At 50.2% G+C, this 9,149-nt stretch overlaps 1 protein-coding gene across 2 annotated transcripts; it reads left to right on the top strand.

The window, feature by feature from the left end:
• Positions 1-752: 752 nt before the first annotated feature.
• On the top strand, positions 753-6,176 carry LOC106628340 (uncharacterized). Of its 2 annotated transcripts, XM_088062751.1 has the most exons (3): positions 2,327-2,400; positions 2,955-3,140; positions 4,109-6,176. In XM_088062751.1, exons 2-3 carry the CDS (start codon positions 3,058-3,060, stop codon positions 4,776-4,778), a joined length of 753 nt encoding a protein of 250 aa, XP_087918877.1. In that variant the 5' UTR covers positions 2,327-2,400; positions 2,955-3,057; the 3' UTR covers positions 4,779-6,176. The 2 variants fall into 2 exon arrangements, with proteins under 2 accessions (XP_014110732.1, XP_087918877.1); XM_014255257.2 differs by lacking the exons at positions 2,327-2,400; positions 2,955-3,140 and adding an exon at positions 753-827.
• Positions 6,177-9,149: the final 2,973 nt, after the last annotated feature.

Below are 9,149 nucleotides of genomic sequence, written 5' to 3'. Positions count from 1 at the left end.
TGCCAGAGCTTTGCAGCATCTGGAATTTCCACTGCTTTATCCTTCCACAGCTGTCCATGGCTTCAGGAAGCGCTGAAGGGAATGGTGGGGCTGCTGTGGGAAGGGCACTGAACCCTCCTGGCTGACCAGAGACCGAGGAGGCGTCACTGCCTTCCATTCCCTGTTTCCATGGCCTGGTGGGAGGCGTGGGATCGGCACCCAGAGCCCTGTGTGCCTGGGGTGTGTGTGTTTGCTGCTCCCCACGGGGCTGTGGGATGCTCCCCTGCTCCTCACCATGAGGAAACTTCCCGAAACAGGGAAAAACTTGGCTCCAACCAACCCTGGAGAACAATGAGGAGCGGGAGTGCAACGTCAGCAGCACCAAACCTGGGTATCCCAGGCAACACCAACACAAACATCCTGGGATTGCCCAGTCCAGCCGTGCCAGGGACATCCTTGCTTTGCTCAGAGGGTTTTCTCATGGATAACCCGTGCTGGCTCCCGCAGCACCCAGACGAGTCCAGGATCACTCCCTGTAATCTGCTCCAGCCTGTGTGTGAGGAAGTGTCTGGGACTCCTTTCCCACTCAGGCCATCAGTTTTTCCAGACAGCTGAAAGTTAATGGGCACCATGATTCAAGTGAGTAATCCTTGTGAAACCAGCTCTGGAGGAAGTTGCCCAGCAAAACAAATCCCGTGGTCCCAGCTGTGACGTGGAGCCGAACACGGGGCGCTCTGTATAAAAACCAGGAATCATTCCAAGGGAAACTGCACATTTCAGCTCTGCTGAGACATCACACAGAGTGCAGGGATGCAGAAAACTATCCCTGGCTGCTTCTTCCAGCAAATGTAAGTATTTTTCCTTTTCAGATGAGGAATAGAGCTTCATTACAGTTGGGATATTCAGAGCTAATCCACCTTTTTAATTTGTTCTCCTCTTCTCTATGTTCTTTGACATCATTACTGGAGGAATTTTGAAAGGAAGTACCTGTTTAAGAGCAGGAGGTATTTTTGGGTACCCCTTAAACTACAACAGTGTACTTACGACAAGTAAGAAGTTATTATTAACTGGAATTTGGGAAGCGTGTCAGGAGAGATTTCAGTGGAGATAAAAGAAGTAGTGCACTGAAAACACCAATTCTTGGATCAGGAAACCTTCTGTGAGCTTGAACTGAGATTTCATCTGACCAAAAACTGTCCAAGTTTCCCGGTCCATGTGCAGGAATCCTCTTGTGGGTGACCTGAACCGCCGGCCACAAGAGCTTTGAAAACTGTAAATAAATGGGTGAATCTCAGGTTTCTTCCTCCACTGAGTGTGGCCACTCTGGAAACATTCAGGAAACAGCTCCCCACTCCTGTTCCCCTACCAGGAGTGATCCCACCTGCCCAGGAGCAGGCAAATGTCTTTGTGGGCTGGTGGGATTTCCCGGCTGGAGGAAGCTGTGGATGCTGATCCTGGCAGTGGGAGCTCAGCTGAGCCACACAGGAGGAGTTTGTGGCTTCAGCCCCTGCCTGTGCTCTCTTCATGCACCTGCTCTTCACCCAATTTTACCTTTCTCTTACCTGTGCAGAGGCTGTGTCTGACCAGTGCCGTGCCCAGGGCGCTCTCTGGATCTGATTTGGCTACAGGAGCAGGGGCTGTGCCCTCACAGCATCCCTGTGGGGTGGGCAGCATTCCCTGCCTCCTCCTGCCACAGCCCAGCCCGTGTCCCCATGGAGGGTGGGCATTGGCAGTGCCAAAACTCTGCCAGGGGCCACTGGAGCTCTCCATGAATTGAGCTCCAGCACCTGGGAACATTTCCCAGCTCTGCTTCATTCACAAGAGCAGACGAATCCAAACAGGACTTGGAGCAAGTGCCAGGAACTGGGATGTCTCTTCCCTATCAGCCACGTGCAAGTGACTCTGTGGTGACCCATGGGGCTGCTCCCGATCCCTGCCAAGGGTGTCATCTGTTTTCTCACACTGTGTCCAGATTCCTTGGGAGGCACGAGGTCAATCCCTATCCGCCCAGGGAGATAAACATCTCAATCCCCTGAGGTGAAGGAGGAAATCAAACCTTGCCCTGCTGCATTCTGGATGCCAGTTTTAACCCCTAAATTATGGTGTGGAAGAGGCAGAGGGAGCAGGAGGGAGCCCTGGCTGCAATCCTGCCTCGAGGGGCAGCCGTGGAATGAAGGGATGGATACCTCTGGTTGTCACCAGCAGGAAGGCATCTTCCAGCCAGAAGCTCCAGTTCCTTTCCAAGGACAGTGGTGTTCAGAAAAATGCCGGCAGCACTATGGAAAATGCTGGAGTTTCAAGAAGAGAGGATGGGAGAAACATTTAGAGCTCCTCAGGGTTCTTCCCTGAGCACTTCCTCTGGCTTCTCCGGCTGCTCCTGATTCCTAACGCTCCTCCTTGGACTCATCACAAAACCCTGGGGTAAGGTAGGACCCAAGGTCCAGGAGCTCTGAGTTCAAATGCTCCACACGGACAAGATCTGATGTAAATTCAGTTCATGGATGGTGGTCCTAAAACAAACAATTATTTTTATCAAGGCGTGGAATTTACCTCCTTAAAAATATAATTAATGGAAATGGACACAGATATAGGTTGCAAGGAAAAAATAATGACAGGAGATTCTTAATGTACCTTTCAAGGGAGGAACTTGCTTGAAGATAAGAAGATAAATCAGGATTCAGCTGTACATGTCACGGCTTGGTTCTCCTCCTCTTGGAGCTGGGGACTTGCACGAATTCCAGGCTGTGGATTCAGGGTTTGTTCCATTAGCTTGGAATTGCTTTGGTGCTCTGTATCAAAACAAAGGGGTCAAACCAATCATGGAGTCATTAAGGTTGGAGAAAGATCTAAGATCATTTGCTTTTACCACAAAATGCAGAATCGTTTTTTCATTTAATCACTGTGGGAAGTGAGGGTAGGATGAGTTGACTCAGCTGAAATACAGGGACAAATCTTTTCCTACTTCTTTCCCAAAGTAATCCTTCAGCAAGTTGGATCAGACACTGCAAAGACAAAGGAGAACAGGCACATCTGAATCTCAGATGAGTCAGCCTGGTACCAGTCAAGTCTTTACAAGCAATGGGAAAAACCTGGCTCTGTACCTTTTTCGGGAATCACTCAGGATTATCATTTTCCCATCATCCCAGCAAAATTAAATCCAGGTAATGACTCAAGCAACCACCCAGACCTGTTCAGTAATGCTCTGGAAATGCTCTGTAACACCAGCTCAAGGTGCTGACATTGGGAATTTACATATGGAGATAATTGCTCAATAGGAGAGAAATGGAATTGTTACAGTCGGCTCGATCTCTGAGGATCAGCCTCCTTGAAACTTCTGCAGTGGCACCTTTTTGGAGCTGTTGGCCTCAAAACTGGTCACACACCTTAGTCAAGGCCCAAATTCTGCTGAGTTCCTTCTTGCAGCTCATGAAAACCACAAAATGTGAGATCTCTGCAGAGCCCCATCCGACACATCATTCCTCAAATTCCTAAAAATGAGCCTTCCCTGGCTTTCCCATCCAGCTGTGTATGACTTCACCACAGCTTCACCTAGGCCACATTTCTTACCTTGCTCCTCCCTAAAAATGCTTCAGTGAAACAATATTGAATCTCTTCAGAAAATTCAAGCTCTGTGACACTGGCTGGTTCCCACCAGGGTTGATCACCCTGCTACAGGAGGAAGGGAGGAAGCTGGGCTCAATCAATTTGTTTTATCTGTGAGAAACCCACATTGCTCCTCCTTATCTCCTGTCTCCTATTTAGATAACAATTTCCTTGTTTATTTTTTAGAATTGAATATGGAGATGATTTTAGTATTTTCTAAGAACTGCAGCTTATAATTTTCTGGCTCCTCCCTTTCAGGGACAGGGATAATTCACACTTACACCCCTTCGGCACAAGGTTACACAAATTATGCTGCTACCTAAAAATATCCAGGCATTTACAAACTTCATCCCTGTTTATGATATCAGTGTGTAAATCCAAGCTCAGATCCTGAGCTGGCATCATCTCCAAGCAGTTCTTGGCACCGGAATGTGCCTGTACAAGTGCAGGTCCATCACAGTTTGCCTGGAATCCTTCCTGCTAATTTTATATTACATCACTGGAGGTTTTTTTATATGTCTTCCAGGTATTCTTCCCTAACTGGCATTTCAATGGAGAGAGACCACATGAGAGATCTCAGAAGATACCTGGCACTGAAGTATATCCAATACCTCGTCCTGTCTTCCTCCAACACCGTCAGCACCCTGCTGGGGCTGCTGGGCAGCGTGTACACCATGATCCTCCTGCAGTCTGCCAACGTCTCCTCCAAGTCCACTGCAGTCTTCATTTCCAGCCTGGCCCAGGCAGACATCCTGGTTTTCCTTAGCTTTGTGTCTGAGGTGGTTTTGGGGAGTTTTGGTGGCGCTGTCTCTCCCGCAGCCTCGGCCGTGGGGCAGATCCTCCTCACGGCCAATGCCCACGTGAGCTGTGTCCTGCTCAGCTGTGTGGCCTTCGAGGCCTATGTGATCACCTTCCTGCCCTCGGAGTCACGGCCCCTGCGGACAGTCAGGAATGCCAGGAGGATATCCAGGGTGATCTGGATGCTGGTGGCCACGGAGTGTGCCCTGTTCCTCATGGATGACCACCTGAGCGCCAGCGGCCCTTTGGGGCTCCTGTTCCGGCTCTCCAGCGCGGCCGTGGCCCTGCTCAGGTCCCTCAGCTACATCCTGGGGATTCTGCTGAGGATTATCAACGTGTACATCTACTACAAGATATTTTTCAGCATGTCTCCCAGGTCTAGACTCAAATCCAAGTAGGATGTGCTCCTTCTGGGAATGCTGGAACAGCACAAGAACCCTCAACGCAATTCCAAATAATTTGGAAACTGTTTAATAACCAGGACCAAGGCTCACCAGGGAGTTTAAACCTTCGTGATTCCTGGTGCTGTTCAGCTGTTATTGAGAAGAGTTTGGGGCTGAGGAGCCCCTTGGCATTGAGACACCTGAGTTGGTGTGTGTTTATTTAGACTTTATTCACCGTAGAGGTGAAACAAAAGATATTTCATGGTTGTAAATCAACCCCACTACTTTTTTTTTATATAAAAAGGGTGCTTAAAGGCTTCCTCAGGGATCTGTTGAGCCAAAAGTTGTGTAGTTGTTTACTGAAGACAGGATCTATGTCCTGTTCCTAACTCAGGTGACCTCCAGGCTCTGCAGGTGGGATGGAGAGACAAGGTGAGCCCAAGGTGGGCTCAGGGCATCAGCCCCACCTGGAGAGCTCCTGGGACAGAGCTGGGCTGAGATGTCACACCGGAACACTCCCTGAGCTGTTCCTGGGAGGTTGTCACAGCAAAGCAGGGAACAGCTTCTCTCACATCCTTCTTCAGAAATAAAAGCATGGAAAGCTGGAATGCAGCTGTTTGCTTCAGCCCTAGGAGAGAGAGAGATTGAAAATCCCACTGTGTGGAGGGTTCCATGTACTGCATCCAGAGGCATCTCCAGTGATTCCATGGCTGTGGGTTTACAGGCAGGGAGGGATCTCTGGGATTAGCAGGGCTGTCCCACCTCCCCTGGCAGTGGTGGGGAAGATCACGGCCACTGATGTCCTTCTGACCACACTGGGGCTTGGGTGGATGTGTGAGAGCTGTTCCCCAGCTGGTGATTCCTGGGATTTCCTCAACACTCTGGGATTTTATCAGCAAAGCACAAAGTGCTTCAGATACCTCTGACACTGCCCAAGGCACACATGGCCATGGGAACTTCCAAATCCTCCTGACTTCACATGGGAGCTCCAGGTACAGACTGTGGTGGGGGGAGACTGAATTTCTGGCAGATGTTCTGTCATCCCCAGATGATTCTGCCATTCCCAGGTCACTCTGCCATCCCCAGATGTTCTGCCATCCCCAAATCCTTCTGCCATCCCCAAATCCTTGTGCCAGCCCCAGATTTTTCTGCCATCCCCAGCTCATGGCTGCAGCACCAGCAGCGAGTGCTGAGTGCTGACTTTGCCTCTCAGCAGACTCAAAAGGAAGCTCTGCCAAGGGCTGGGGATCAGTAAGAGCAGAGCAGAAATGTAATCAAGTCAATTAAACCCTTGGATGAGCATTCCCAAACAAAGCTGATCCTAGCAGGAAGGATGTCCTAATAACTTGATGCACTGTGATAACCTGTTCTTGCTCCTGAAGCCTAAAGTGAGACACTCCCAGGAGAGATGAAATGTTACTTGAAGTGCTGTAATTAATAAAAATTTATTTTGTTAAAGCTTGGGTATTATTTATGTATTTTTGCTTTGGTTCTGCTAGAGAGATCTAGAGGAGATGATTACTTTGCTACAGCCCACGTTGGCAAGGTCTTTATAGTGAATATTTAGACCACATTTGACTGCTTGGTTGGCAAAGAGGGACAGAGCGAACCCAGTGACACCGGGGGATGCCCTATCTCCACCCCTATCTCAGAAAATTCAGAGTTTTGCTGTGGTGCAGTTCCTGGCAGCCAGCCCCCATCAGGCCCAGTTCTGATCACCTTTGCAGATGGAGAGGAAACAAAACCCTGCACAGGATGATCAAACTGATAAAGGGAAGAGTTCCCCCTGTCAGCAGAAAGCTGCCAGGGAAGACCCAGGGGCTGCTGGAGGTTTTGCTGTGCTGCTCACAGGTGCTGTGGGGGGAAAGCCCTTCCTGCTGTCCTCCAGGCCAAGAGCTGCCCTGTGCACATCCAGCAGCGAGGGGAGGAAGTGATTTCCCAGGAGAAGGAGCAGCCTTTGGCTTTTCCCTTGGCTGGTGTCTCCTCTGCACATGGAACAGCTCAGGTCAGGCTCGGTGATCTTGGAGATCCCTTCAACCTCGGTGATTCTCTGATGACCCAGTGCCCCTCCTGAAAGCAGCTGGGGTTTGTGGTGGTCAGGCTGAAAGGGAAGGAGATGCTCCACAAGGAGATTCTGGGACAGAACATCGGGCTCGGAGAGATCTGCATGGCTGGGACACCCAAAGCACCTTGCAGTCAAGGACAGACCCTCCATTCCCTTTGTTCACGTCCTCATCTGGAGTTTCCAAATCCTTGAAACAGAGAGTGCTTCTCTACAGTTCAACTAAAGCACAGAAGCTATTTTTATTTTCCATTTGGATGTGATTCTGTGTGTGGTTTTGACTGGCTCCTGGTGGTTGACGTAGCTGCAGCTGTGGGGTCAGGTCATTCTCTGCAGAAGAGCTCAGAATTTGCCTTTGCCAGGAGCTTGGAATCACAGAATCATGGGATGGTTTGGGTGCAAAAGGATCCTTAAAGGGCATCTAACCCTCCCCTTGCCACGGGCAGAGACACCTTCCACTATTCAAACCTCGTCCAGCCATGGACACCTCCAGGGATCGGGCAGCCACAGCTTCTCCAGACCATCTGTGTTTATCTTGGAGCTATTTCCTGCACCACACCCCCCAATCCATCCTCTCCAGGACCACAAAAACCTTTTCTGGGGTGCAGGGAGAGGCACCCATCCCTGCAACAGGGAATCCCAATGGGCAGATCACAGCTGGCATGGGGCAGCTGAAGGAAGGCATTTCCCTCTCACAAGAGGTTCTCCCAGGACATCAGATTTGTGTAAACTTTGCCTCTTGGAAGAAAAGTGGTTTAGATTTCACTGCTTGTGAGTCTCAGCCAGGACTTGCATCATTGCAGCAGCACCATGTGAGCAGAAAGGTGAAACAAAAGAATATTCGGAACAGATGCGTAATGATGGCAACGAAAGGGGAATTTCTATGTCATAGGAATGACCAAAATCCCAAAATTAGAGCTGAGGTTACACAGCATGTTTACCTTACTTAATGATTTAGGCAAGAAAGGAACTTTTTCTCTTACTTTTGCTGGGAAACCTCTTTCAAAGAAAGTTTGATAATAATCCAGGGAGAACGAAAGACTCAGACACAAAGGTATTTTTTCTACAACTATGAAAACTACTGCAACTATTTTATCTAAAAATGACAACTAATTCATTTTTAGGGATGAGTTTTCTGAAGCATCGATAATCCAAACACTTGGATTTAGACCTCACACCAACCACAGAGCTGACTGAATTGAGGAGATGGGTTTGCTCCCTGCAGTAAACCACGTTAGAAGATGTTGAATGTTCTTGGGAAATGTTGCTCTTTCGAGATCAAAATTCCAGAAAATTCGGGACAGTTTGGTTTCTTCTAACAGGTGCTGGCTCCTTTTTCTTGAATTCACAGCTGTTTCTCCGAATGCCATTTAAAGGACCTCCGGGGGTGTTTAATAACGAAACCGAGCGCTCTCGAAAGCGCAGGGCTGTGTTTGGCCCCGAGCTGGGAGCAGTGAGCGGCCCCGGACTCGCCGTGTCCGACACGTCCCATCTGAAGGGTTTTGGCTCTTGTTCCTGTTTACTTCATTATTCCTGGAATCGCTCCTGCCCGGGGATCACCGCTCTCGCTTGCACGTCGTGCCCTCTGCTGGGAGAGATGGATCAAACCAGCCCGAAGGAAAACCACGCTTTGCTCCAGGCTTTGGGCAAAGGCAGGCAGGTGTGGGACAGGGGGAATGGCTTTCGGATGAAGGACAGCAGGGTTAGGTGGGATATCGGGAAGAAATTCTCCTCTGTGAGGGTGGCGAAGTCCTGCCACAGGGTGCCCAGAGAAGATGTGGCTGCTCCATCCCTGGAAATGTCCAAGGTTGGACGGGGCTTGGAGCAGCCTGGGATAGGGGAAGGTGTCCCTGCCATGGCAGGGGTGGGGCTGGATGGGCTTTAAGGTCTCTTCCCAAGGGACCAGCCTGTGACCCCCCAACAGGAGGATCCATCTGCGATCCAACAGGAGGCAGCAGGTCACAGCCAGCTCCACATCTGGTTGCCGATCAAGCATTTCAGTGGCCACGCAATTCCCCTTTATTCCGACCTTGTTTCGGGAGCTCTCCCTCGCACGGTGCAGTTGCCCAATCCATCCCCCGGGGGCTGTTTACCCTCTCCTTGCGCTCAGGTTTGAGTCAGGACCAGGCACACCGAGTCAGCCAGAGCCCTGCACCGCTCTGCAGCCTCTGCCTCAGGCTCTGGCCCTGCTGGAGGTGTTCTGGATGGATATCTTACAGCAGAACCAGGGAAAATGGGATTGTGCGTGCAGGGCTGGCTCTGGAGGCTGCTCCCGGAGAGCTGAGCTTTGTGTTCAGGCACACAGGGCTGCAAGGACGTGACGG

This window comes from Pseudopodoces humilis, chromosome 15, assembly GCF_049639895.1.
Source record: "Pseudopodoces humilis isolate 2021_Gansu_Grassland_sample_001 chromosome 15, ASM4963989v1, whole genome shotgun sequence".
Classification (NCBI taxonomy): Eukaryota; Metazoa; Chordata; class Aves; order Passeriformes; family Paridae; genus Pseudopodoces; species Pseudopodoces humilis.
The sequence above is the reverse complement of the archived record's forward strand: the minus strand, read 5'-3'. Positions and strand labels throughout refer to the sequence as shown.